The sequence below is a fragment of the Castor canadensis genome, chromosome 1, assembly GCF_047511655.1.
Source record: "Castor canadensis chromosome 1, mCasCan1.hap1v2, whole genome shotgun sequence".
NCBI classification, from domain to species: domain Eukaryota; kingdom Metazoa; phylum Chordata; class Mammalia; order Rodentia; family Castoridae; genus Castor; species Castor canadensis.
Genome location: NC_133386.1, coordinates 187,632,944 through 187,646,648, shown reverse-complemented (window position 1 = coordinate 187,646,648; position 13,705 = coordinate 187,632,944). Strand labels below are relative to the sequence as shown.

General features: G+C 33.5%; 1 protein-coding gene across 1 annotated transcript; it reads right to left on the bottom strand.

Annotated features, from left to right (window-relative positions):
- Window positions 1-1,408: 1,408 nt before the first annotated feature.
- On the bottom strand, window positions 1,409-8,829 carry LOC109702086 (olfactory receptor 5T9-like). Its single transcript, XM_020187519.2, has 3 exons — window positions 7,874-8,829; window positions 2,080-2,097; window positions 1,409-1,496 (listed from the first exon to the last, which is right to left on the bottom strand). The coding sequence occupies exons 1-3, from the start codon at window positions 8,827-8,829 to the stop codon at window positions 1,409-1,411; spliced, it is 1,062 nt and encodes a 353-aa protein (XP_020043108.1).
- Between the last annotated feature and the right edge of the window lie 4,876 nt (window positions 8,830-13,705).

Below are 13,705 nucleotides of genomic sequence, written 5' to 3'. Positions count from 1 at the left end.
AATGGAAGTGTGAGAGGAGATGGAAAGCAAGAAGTTAAAGAAAAGGGAAAAACAAACAGACAAGTAGGAAAGAAGAAAACAAGGCATCAAACAAGAAAGGTTCAAAGGTATAAACAGGGAGCATTAGTGTACTAAATGACAGTAAGGTGAACAGGCATTAGAGAGACAGAGAGAGGATTGAAAATAAAAAAATAAAAAGAATAAAGATAAGAATAAAAATAAAAATAAGTAAATGAAAGTAATGTATATATAAATAAAATAAAACAAAATGAAAAATAGAAAATAAAAAATAAATAAATAAATAAAAAACTCCAAGTTCAAATGAAATGAAGTTTCAGTCTTAATAATTTTGGGGTCTGTCTCAGTCTCCAATCCTCGAGATGGTGCCACAGATGTTGTTCTGTAGTTGTCTCATCAAAGGGGATGCATAAAGTAGAACAAAACTGCACAAAAACGAAAAAACAAAAAACAAAAAAAACCCACAAAGTGTCCGAAGTTCAAATGCAATACAGTTTCTGTAAGTTTTCCAGCATGTAGGTGTAGTTCAGTTGTTTTCTCATCAAAGGTAGGGAGAGAGAAAAAAAAGTGTCTGGAGAGACAGTTCTGTGAATGGTATCTGTGGCTGTGGCTTGCCTGCCTGCTGCTGTTCGCCTGCTGTTGCTGGAGGCATTGTTTATGAAGATCTCAGGGGTGAGCTTAGCACTCACCTGGCCCTGCAGGCTTTGTTTACTCAGAGTTCTCCTGTGTGTGAGCCTCTGCTACAAGCTTTCCCCTTTCCAAGCACAGTGGGGGAGGTTACACAGCACCTGCTTTCTCAGCTCACATGGGAAGTGGGTCTTTCCCTCTCTCCTGTGGAGTTTTCCTCCCTCTGCCACTCTCATAAGTTTTCCCACTCCTGGTTGCTGGGCGCACACCACTACTCCTACCTGAGCCTCTCCAGCCTGCCTGGCTTGTTTATTTACATTTCTGGGAAGGATTCCCTTCCTCCAATCTTTGGTGCTCAATGTGCCCCACCCTCTTTCTCGCATGTCTTTATTGTTCTTATTGCTTATTACTCAGTTTCTTTTTTTTCTCCAGGTGGAGGTCAGTCTGTCCAAAGGACTATGCTGCTCTGGCCCAGGGTTGTCTGTGGGAGTACCGCATACTGCTTAGCTCACCTTGTCCACCTCTTCCCAAGCAGTCAGGGTGTGGGCTACTGGTGGCCCCGGGGCCCTCCTGGTTTCTCCATTTAACGTGAAGTGGAGATTCTCTGCACCAGCTGGAAGTGTGGAGGGGTCAAAGTTTTGCCTCTTCTCAGTGGTTTTGCCTGCAAGGTGTGTCTCCAGCGTCTCTCCAAGATTTCATTTTAGGAGGCATGCTTTCTGTTTCCTCCCTCTAAGTGCCATCTTGGAAGCTCCCCACTCTAATACTAATTACTTGTGTAATATTGAATTGATAAATTCTCTGAATCCACTTTCTTCTTCCTGGGAATATATTCAATGCATTCTCTAGAATTCCTACAAAGACATACATAATGAAATATTACAGAACTGTAATATAATAGAATCTGTAATCTTTAAGTACATTTACTAATTTACTTTGAAAATGCTATGCTTCTAAACAGAACGTGAAATATACATACATATGTGTTCATTGAAGTTTAATAGAAGAGTGAAGATATGAATATAAGTATAAGAAGTATTGATAAAAGAGGAGAGGCAGTACACAGGTCACAATATTCTGCACAATGATAACTTGTAATATTAGAGCTCTGTCAAAGGTAAATTTCAAATATTTTAAGTCATATAGAATTTTTCTTATATCTTAAGGACATATATGGAATATTTCTGGGGGATCCTACATCCAAGAATAACTTTGGTATACACAAATATTCTCACTTCAGATCTTGTCATGAAAGCTAAATAATCAGGAGTAAGAGGTATTGGCTAAAAACAAGATGCCTCAATCAATAGAACACGTAAAATATTCAGAAACAGATTCATATGTATATTGTAAATTTATTTTTGACTGATATGGCAAGGAAAATCTGTGGAGGGTGGATAGCATTTTTTTTAAAGAAAGAGAAAAATATTTGAATACCTTAATGCCACAAAAAGTCTCTCCAGTTAAACTTTATTATACAATCTAATGGCTTACCATTTCTATAGGAAGTACACACAAACTGAAGGAATTTTATGTGTAGCATACAATAGAAGGACATCACAGAAAAAATTATTTATTTGGCACAGAGAAATTTACCCCACACTTTCGAACTTACTCATCCTCTATCAACATGCTCCTCTAATAATCAATAGCTAACAGTACAGTGTATCATATTATATTCACACATGGACAGATTTTTTCAATATTTTGCATTCTCTAATATTTTTATTCCCTCTTCTACCTCCCATAGTCCCCTCAGACAGACTCATCACAGGAAATTTCTTAACATTTCAATTGTGTCATTGGAGTTAGTCCTGACAGGATAATGTTCAAATACTGGTTATTAATAAAATATCTTATTACAAAGTAGTCAGGATCAAAGATGTGGTCACATAAATTTTTCAGTGATCTATTTAAACTATTACTTTTCTTTTAATGTCAGCATATAATTAAATTCTAGAAAAGATATTTCTGATTTTAAACAGTTACTAATACAGTGATATAAGACTTATAAACCAAAATGTCATATTTAAAAGAAATTGCTTTAAATCTCTATGGCTTCAAATATTTACTCAGCATGCTTGGATAAACCTTCCTGAACAAACATGGACATTACAATTATTGCTGTTTAAGAGAGCAATAAACTTTTAAGAGTAACCTAACATCATACCTGGCATTTAATCATGGAGCTGGGTGATACGTACATGTTATCATTCTCAAATTCTGTTGTTAATTTTATACAAAGTGTGTACTGAACTGATGCCAAAAATTGTATATGTATTGTGCTGGTGTTTTTTCTATTCACTCTTAATTAAATAAAAATATGTTGACTTCATCATATATATCAACATTTTTATTATTTCCACTCAGTTCTTCCCTCACCTATAAAAAAAGTTTTCTCTCAACCTCCCTTTAGCTTCTATTCACATCACTGTTTCCCATGGCAATTTTTTTTTATTCATTTATTCACTTGTGTATACATTGGTCATTTCTCCCTCTTCTCTCCCCCCCCACTCTCTGCCCCTCCTCCCCCTCCTCATTTCCAGGCAGAACCTGTTCTGGCCTTATTTCTATTTTGTTGAAAAAAAGACATAAGCATAATAAGGAAGCCAAAGCAGTTTTGCTAGTTGAGTTAAGGATATCTATACAGAGAGATTCCAGGCATTGCTTTCATGTATAAGTGTGTTATAACCCATGTTGATTCATCTCTAACCGATCTTTACACTGGTACCTGATCCCCCTCTCATGTTAACCTCTGTTGCTTTAAGTTTTCTATATTAGTTCCTCCGGAGTGGGGACATCAAACGCTTTCATGTTTTGGGTTTTCTACCAATTCCTGTATCTCCCATATGTGTTCTCTCCTTGTCATTATATCTTAAAATAAAATTTCTTCTGCTCCAGTCTCTCTTTATTCTTGTCTCAAGCTACATGTATATTTGAATCACAGTTCCCCAGTTCTTGGGATTTTTAATTCTATCTTCTCTTTTTCTTTATCTATTCAACTTATATTTCTTTGTCTTTAAGTTTAAAGATTCTTTTCTCATCTGTATTACTTTACTTTGAGACTCAGAATTAATTGTCAAAACAATCATGAGTTTGAACATGTGTGTTTATTTCTAGGGCTTTTTAGACACTTTCTTAGCATTTCAACTTCTGAAAAAATTTCACACATAACCATGTATGGTGTTCAACTTCTTTATTAGAATTTCTAATCCAATACCTGCCAAAGCTCTTTTGCAAAGACCTCCAAAAAACACCTGCATTTGAACATCTTGGTATTGTTATTCTTTCTCATAAGCAATTGGTAGAGACTTGCAGAGAATATCTTGGGAGTAAATATAAACCTTTTCATTCCAGGTTTCTTTTTCCCATAGTCACATTTGGTTTGGTTTAACAATGCTTTGATGTTACATGATTTTTCACTTCTTCCTTGCATAGTATTACACTTTCTTCTACCATTTGCTAAAAATCAAATAGCTAAGTCAAATAGTTAATATGTCCCATCTCCTATTTGAAGAACTTGCCCCCATTTGGGATTGATATTACTGTGAGGTTTGCAACCTTACATCTCTGATAAATTCATTATCTGGTAAATATATTATTTGGTAAGTTATCTGTTAAATTGCCACAGTAGAAATAATATCATTTTCAACTTTCTGCCTCCTAAGCTGCAGTGGAATGATATATAGGTTTTTAAATCCTAGCCAGGGCTACAACTTCAATTATCTCCTGCCCTGATCACTGTACACTCCATGGTGCAACTTCTACTGGATACTACTTCTGCTCCTTGGTAATATAATGGAATCTCAGTATCACTGTAGGTTTTCTGCTCATTTGCAATTTTCTTGTCCTCTTCTTCCTCCTCCTCATCTTTCTATTATTTTTTCTCTTCTTTTTCTTTCTTACTCCTCTTCATAACTTTATATTCACTCAAGCCCAAAATCTGTAAATTTCATATTTCTTAACCAAAATACTTTTCAGTTGAATTGAAATCACTTTTCAAATAGTTTTCAAATATGCTTCTCTTTTTCTTCTTGTAGTCATTGACTTAATTATACCTTCAATACTTCAAAAAGTATGTCTAGAAACTAAATAAGGGAGTTGAAAACTATTGTTTTTATCACATGTATCAAAGTACTTAAACACAAGAATTTCATAGCTAAGATAATTAAGCTTGATGTTGCTGTCACTGATAGAAGCTATGGGCCCTTTAACGAATTATTTAGGTTTACAAGCCACTATTTTTTAATTTCTCATAACATATCATATTACAGCATCCTTTTCAGTAGCTATGATGATTACATGAATTAACATAATTTATACATATATATTTTCCATTCTTAATAATCTGTATATGTGGCTAACATTTGTTATTAATCAAAAATTATTCATTGAATTCCTGCTCATTGAATAAATAATTTCTCAGTGAAACTTACCTTCCAGGTAATAAGTTATATGCTATATACAATCATGAGAGCACACACACAGTGCCGGTTGTTATGCAGTTACAGAATCGGTATAGTAACAGATTTAACCAGCAACCATATGTTATGATAATAATCACAGTGTCCATAACAAATGACAGTGGTCAGAGCCATAACCTTAACTTCATGAGATTAAGGGAAGTACAGCATTTTTCTTTGAGGATAAGGCAAGAGCTAAAATACAAAGCACAAACAATTATTAACTTCTGATTTAGATGTAACTTTTTATTTTATTGACTCAACAAAGATCAAGAAAAAATTTCTACCACTTGACTTCTATTTTACTAGAATAAAAAGAGGGGCAGTGAAAGTTCCATGAAGATTAACTTAATATCAGTTCTTAATGCAATTCCTGAATGGCCTACTAGTGCATCCCTTGCTCCTGTGTTAGCTCTTCTTCTCTCAGAGAATGGTTAATACTGTGAAACATAGCAATGGTAAATGAAACTGGTAAGCCAGGAAACAAGCTTGCCTTAGCAATATTTGAAACCCTGATTTGAGTTGTATGAGTAAAAAATGAACAGCTCCTTGGAATCCTACATGCATTTTGTAAGATATGAGTGACTTTTAAAAAATATTTTGTAAGTAAATTGTTCCTTCCTTTCAGAAAATTATCTGCAAAATATCATAAACAAGAAAGTAAATTGTAAAATGTGTACTTTTGAATAGTGTGATCTTTTATAGATAAAATTATACCCACATGTACTCAGTTTCTGTCTCTATAAAAACATGTATTTTTGTTTTTTCTTTAAGAGGAAACTTAAAAATTTGTTTGTTGGACTAGATATTTGTATCTTCTTTCCATAATTTATTGGAATGTTCAGAAACTGAGATGTGAAAATTTTTGACTTGTATCTTAAACTGATACTTCAGGTTGAAAGTATTGAAAGAAAAATTATATTGAATACTGTGACCTAATAGGGTATTTCTGGTGAAGTAACAGGACATATGCTCCTGGAGGGAAGAAGGCATATTCATTGAAGAAAAGTGGACATCTATTTTGAATGTCTGTTCATGTAAACACATCTTGAACAAAAATGAATAAAACAGAATAAATGAAGCAAAGCAGATGTGACTTGTGGTGAATCTTTATTCACCACAAGTGAAAACTGTAGTCCTTGCTAATTGACTGTACTTTGCAAAATGATGAAAATGCCTCAGTCATTTCTCATAGATAGAGAGTAAAGAGATGGCAAGGAACTGATCAAAAAACATAAAAATTCCCAAAATTAGTCTATCTTTGGAGAACTAAACACACCCATATACTTTAGGCAGTTGTTTCTGTCTTTTTCTTCTTGCGTGATCTAAAACATACTGCTTTCACTAATAAATCATAATTGTATAACATTTATGGAATACAATGTGAAGTTTTGACATATATGTAATGTGAAATGATTAAATCAAGTTAATTAACATACTTATCACATCTTTTAATAGTTTTGGTGATTATGCATTGGGAATTTATTTTATTAGTTATTTTTAAACATAAATTATTGACTGTAATCTACCTGCTGCACAATAGATCTCCAAATGAGATCTATCTGAAACTTCATATGCTTTGACTGGCAATTTCTCAACTTTATTCCTGTGCCCTCAGGATTAGCAACAATTACTTTATTCTCTAATATGAATTCAACTTTGTTTTAGATCCCATATAAAAGGGAGCTTATGCAGATTTTTTTCCTTTGCCTAACTTTTAAATTTATTATACTGTCTTCTAGATTGTAACATGTTAGCCTAAATGGCAGCATTTCATTTTTTCAAATACAGACTACATTTCAATTGTACCTATTATTCACGACATTTTTTGCATTGTGCATCATTTGACATGTTTTTTTAATTTTCTTTGTATGCATTCCCAGCAAGGGGATAGCTGTGTCATATTAGTTCAATGTTTATTTTTCTTGAGAAATTCCAATACTGTTTTCTATAACAGCTATATTTAGTTTCAGCATAATTTCTAAGTTATACTATTATTATATATTCAGATACTTAAGTATATTCTCCATGAGTATTACAACTCACTATCACTGTATTTAAAGAAGGTGAGAAGTAGATGTCATCACATTCCATGATGGGCCAAAGCCAAGGATTTTAATGTTGGATTAAGCTACATAATGGTAAGTCAAACAGGGAAAATGCCATGTCCAAAAACTTGTATGGATATTAATACAATGGTAAGGAGAGAAAATAAAATAACATTCAGGAGGTCCTTCACAAAGATTCAACAATGAGGATGAACACAGTAATTTTGTTGAACTTACTACATGTGAAGTATGGATACAAAGTTTTCTACAACAGGTGAAAAACAAATTACACAATGAATATCAATAATACATTTATATCAAGAAATATTGAATATGGATCTCTTTGAACATATTGATTAAGATATATGAAACAATTTATATACATTTTTGAATTTTTTTATTGTGCTGGGTAAGGGTACACTGTGGCAATTACAAAATTTCTTACAATATCTCAAATATATCATAGTTAATTCACCCCCTGCACCATTTTCTCTTATTCCCTCTCCCCATTCCTGGAATAGTTTAAACAGATACCATTTTTCATTTACATTATACATAAAATCCTGCTTTTGAGAATTGATTAGTGTTTTATTTGGAAACATTCTAAAATACATTGCACTAATTAACTAAAAGCAGGGCTTATCTTCTGGAGAAGTGTACTCAACATTATTTTTAGCTTTACCCTATTCTAAATCCCATACTTTATTTATAAAACAATACCTCTCTACAAGTCTTTGGGCTGTTTCTTTTACATCTTTGTTCCTCAAACTGTAGATAATGGGGTTGAGCATAGGAATCACAATTATGTAAAATATGGACACTATCATGTCATGCTCTAAGGCATAGCTGGAACTTGGTCTCACATACATGAAGAGGATGGTTCCTTGATAAATAGACACTCCAGTTAGGTGAGACCCATATGTACAAAACACTTTTCTTCTGCCTTCAGCAAAATGCATCTTCATAATGGCCAACAGAAAAAAACCATAGGAAACTAGGACAATCAGGATAGTGAGTATTTCAATAGAACCCACTAAGTAGAAAAGTAGAAGCTGGTTTATGCGAATGTCCAAACAAGAAATAGCAAGTAGTGGAGGGATATCACAGAACACATGCCTAATTTCATTGGATCCACAGAAGGACAGGCTAAACGTGGCCACTGTATGTACAGTAGCGTGTAAAATGCAACCAACATAGGAGACAATGATGAGTGGCACATAGACTCTGGGTGACATGCTCACTGAGTAGAGAAGAGGGTTGTAGATGGCTACATAGTGGTCATATGCCATTGCAGCCAAGAGAAATGATTCTGTGCTCCCAAAAGAAACAAAGAGAAGCATTTGTGCAACACATTCATGATATGATATGGATTTCTTTTCTGCTAGGAAATTGACGAACATTTTTGGTGTGACAACTGTAGAATAGCATGCATCCAAGAATGATAAAACACTCAGAAAATAGTACATAGGGTTGTGGAGCCGGGACTCCCCAATGACAAGAACAACCAGCCCCAAATTTCCTATAAAAGTGAAAAGATAGATTACAAGAAATAATAAAAATAATAAGACTTGTAGGTCAAAGTCATCTGTGAAGCCCATCAGCATAAACATGGTGGCTTCAGTTATGTTCTTCAACCAAATCTTGAGTACATCCAACTCTGATGACAATCTTTCCATCTCAGCTTTCACTTATGAGTTCTAGCAGCAACTTTCTGTGTTAATAGAGTCCATCCAGTTATGTCCTCACCTGTGTTTCATTGAATGACATGATGATTACATCAGTGGTAATGAGATGGGAAGTGAAAAGGTAATTTGACCCAAACAGATGCATTTTGCTGTATAAGTTGAATTAAGAAATGATTTAATACATTTATTGTTTGCTTTTAAATGTTAAAATATTGCACCAATTTTCATAATTTTTATTACAATTTTGTTTTGTCAAATTTCTTTCACCAATTCTCATAGTACACTTCATCTCATCTTAAAGCTCACAAAGATTAGTGAATACAGTGATGTTTAAATCCAAAAATGTCATTGTGGAAAGAGCACACCTGAGTAGTATTCCTACATTTGCTAAAAATTACATAAAATTCCCTTTCTTAATATTTGAAGTTGTTACAATGGGAGTAATCAAACATATCATAAGATTGTGTTAAAGAGAAGTAAGAAAAAAATGACAAATTTTTTTAATTTAAAATATTCTCATATGTCCAGAAAATGAGGTACTAGGCATACATTTAATGTTGTCACATGAAAGTTTAAACAGAAGCACTTAGGTTTTAATTCTGGCCACTACCTTTTCCCAATAAATAGAAAAGAAATAGAAAAGGACACTATATCTTCAAAATAGATTCACATTCTTGCCAAAAACAAACCAAAAATAAGCCCACAAATATAAAAACAACTATGCAATGTATTTTATTTTTTTCTTAAAATGCATACCATTAAGTTGTCCTTGCCTGATATTAGTAGCTAACTTTATTATTATTGTTTTTGCAAATGTAACTTAACAACTGTGTTAGATATTTCTCATCTTACCTGCTCACTTTACCTTCAATACAATCAAATTTAGTTTGAGACATTTTTTTTCTCAAAAAAATAAATCATGCACATTCATAATGTATTTCAGTTTTCATAGAATTTATGATACATTATGAAATAAATGTCACTTGACAATAGGTAATAAAAGTATTTATCATAGGTATTGCTAAAATAATAAAATCACTATATTTGTCATAAAATTTTATTTCATTTCTGGATTTCTTTCCTGAAGGTTTTAAAATTTTTCACATTCCAAAAAAAAAATTAGGGACTTATATGAGTAACTATAATGCAATGAACAAAAAGTAAAAGATACTCCTCTTTCTAAACACAAACCTTAGTTACTGAAGCATAATTAAATGCTGTGTCCCTGTACTTCAGAAGAAAGTTTTATCATGGGCACTTGTGTTTCCTTCAGCATGTTATAGACAAAGACTTTCAAAGGTATGAAAACTTTGAATTCTGACCTGAATTCAGTGACATGTGGATGACTCATATTCATGGTATGAAACATACTACTGTTTAGTAATATTGAAACACTGATATCAAGACGAGAATAAAAAAAATTGAAAGGACTGATAGAGAGGCAAGAAAGCCACTTGTTTTTATAATCCTGAACATTTTTTTCCTAATATATTTGAAAGATTTTTCTGGTACATTTAATAAATGCATTGATTAATGTAGGTCTATAGAACAAAAGCAAAAGAGTTTGTGCTAATTAGTTTCTTAGAAAATTTTACAGTAAAAAATACATAGCCATATTAAATTCTGCTAGATTTTTCAATACAGACTGCCTATCCAATATTCATAAGAACACACACCCCTCATACTAATTTATAATTTCCTTAAAATGTTATACTGATTTAAAAGCATTTTGAAGAAGTAAACAACATTTATATGATTAGTATATAGTTTAGATATCATGAAAATAGTTCTCTGCTTAAAATTCCCATGCTCTTTCTGCTTCAGTCTTTCTCTCTCTCCTTCCCTCCTTCCTTCCCCCTTCCTCTCATCCTCCCTTTCTCTCTCTCTCTCTCTCTCTCTCTCTCTATCTATCTATCTCTCTATCTCTCTGTCTTTCTATCATCTATCTATCTACGTAGCAATCCATCTATCTCTCCCCTCTCTCTCCTTCATGTACACATAAGACTCGGTAGATATGTATAAAAATTTCACTATAGTGATCAGAGACAAATAAGAATTATTCAGATAAGGAATATGTGCAAGAAATATGGAAAAAGTTTTCCAGAACATAGTAATTGGTAGCCTGTTAAAAGAATCCACTAAAATACACTTTGGGTGACATACAAAGGAGACATTTCAGATACATTGGAATTCTCAACTTTACTTTCCTGATATGAATTATATTTAGACGCTAAATCCATGCATTAGGATTCAGAACCTAGTAACTGTGTGACGTTAAAAGTTACCTCTCACCAACACCTGTTGTTGGTGGTGTTGCTGATGATGGCTATTCTAACAGGGGTGAGGTGGAATCTTAGTGTGGTTTTAATTTGCATTTCCTTTATTGCTAGAGATGGTGAGCATTTTTTCATGTGTTTTTTGGCCATTTGAATTTCTTCTTTTGAGAAAGTTCTGTTTAGTTCACTTGCCCATTTCTTTATTGGTTCATTAGTTTTGGGAGAATTTAGTTTTTTAAGTTCCCTATATATTCTGGTTGTCAGTCCTTTGTCTGATGTATAGTTGCCAAATATTTTCTCCCACTCTGTGGGTGTTCTCTTCAGTTTAGAGACAATTTCTTTTGATGAACAGAAGCTTTTTAGCTTTATGAGTTCCCATTTATCTATGCTATCTCTTAGTTGATGTGCTGCTGGGGTTTCGTTGAGAAAGTTCTTGATGCGGGGAAAAAGGAACCCTCATACACTGTTGGTGGGAATGTAAACTAGTACAACCACTCTGGAAAAAAGTTTTGAGGCTACTTAAAAAGCTAAACAATGATCTACCATTTGATCCAGCAATACCACTCTTGGGGATATACCCAAAAGACGGTGACACAGGTTACTCCAGAGGCACCTGCACACCCATGTTTATTGCGGCACTATTCACAATAGCCAAGTTATGGAAATAGCCAAGATGCCCCACTACTGACGAATGGATTAAGAAAATGTGGTTTCTATAAACAATGGAGTTTTATGCAGCCATGAAGAACAAGGAAATGTTATCATTCTCTGGTAAATGGATGGAATTGGAGAACATCATTCTGAGTGAGGTTAGCCTGGCCCAAAAGACCAATAATCGCATGTTCTCCCTTGTATGTGGACATTAGATCAAGGACAAACACAAGAAGGGGATTGGACTTTGAGCACATGATAAAAGTGAGAGCACACAAGGGAGGGGTGAGGATAGGTAACACACCTAAAACATTACGTAGCATTTGTTGCCCTTAACGCAGAGAAACTAAAGCAGATACCTTAAAAGCAACTGAGGCCAATAGGGAAAGGGGAACAGGAACTAGAGAAAAGGTTTGATCAAAATGAATTAACCTAGAAGGTAACACACACGCACAGGAAATCAATGTGAGTCAATGCCCTGTATAGCTATCCTTATCTCAACCAGCAAAAACCCTTGTTCCTTCCTATTATTGCTTATAGTCTCTCTACAACAAAATTAGAAATAAGGGCAAAATAGTTTCTGCTGGGTATTGAGGGGGTAGGGGGGAGAAGGAGGGGGTGGAGTGGGTGGTAAGGGAGGGGGTGGGGGCAGGGAGGAGAAATGACCCAAGCCTTGTATGCACATATGAATAATAAAAGAAAAAAAAGGTACCTCTCTTTTCAAACTGGAGAATAACTAAGATTTTTCAAATTTTTCATGCATAACTTGTTCAGCTATGTGAAGTTTTAATCGTGTGTAAAGGAACCATTGATATGAAAATTGACTTCCAAATTTTATTTATACACAAATACTGTGTTTTATAAAATCAAATTTAATAAAAATATTAAGCAATTAGTAGACTCCAAATAGAAGCAAAAGATTTGTTCTTGTAAGTTATGCATGCATTAGTTAAATGATAATAAACACATATTAAAATAATGTTCTCTTAGAATTTAAACTGGTGACATATGAGAATTTTTTTAACAAATCTCTGTCACTGTATTCTGCATGTCAGTAAAATGATAGCATGTTTATTTAAATTACTCAAATCCTCTTATCCATATAATTTCTAGGAAACCTTGATATCTCTTGTCTCATCTCTAGAACAAGAAGTTAGTTTTTTATTGAAATGCATTTTTTTCCAAATCATGTGTGATTAGCACATTTATTGAATTCAGTGTAGGAAATGGAAGAGTGATAAAGATATAGTAGGTGGTTTAACAGCTTTAACCAAGCTATTCTTTAAGCAAGGCTCCTTATTAAATATTTTAGGAAATTAGAAATAGTCATGTTTATGTATACCTGATTTCTTTTTTAAGAGCTAGAGGCTAGAAATACCAAGCTATATGTGTTTCCTTTTAATGAAAAGTAAGGAAAAATAAGATCAAATCAGTTCCTCAAGTTTTTGATTAAAAATATAAACTATTAGAAAATTATGAAAATGGTATTACTGAAAGTAATGGTATTACATGAATGTTGAATAAGGAAATCTATCATAGGATTTATTATGTATTAAATGGCTAAAAGGGGTAACAAATTTAGTGTACATTAGCTCATGTTATTTATACAGCAACCTGCAAATTCAATAACCTAATGAACTTAAAGAGGTAAGGAAATTGCGACTCAACTAGGTACAGTTTTATCAGTCACTCAGTCACTAGAAGAGCTGGGACTCATGTCCAGGGACTCTCCATTCCACACTCTGTTTCTACATGACCTTGTTGCAAACATCGCAGTCTGCCCTAGTTCTGAGAGCATTATACCTTAGACATAATAGAAGATGGCATGCTTGGTTATTTCAATTCTTTTTTAAAGAAATTGGGTTTAAATAGACCATGAAAATTTTTCAAAGAATGTTAAATTTCCTTCTAAATCAATTAGAAAAATCAATTTAGTAGTC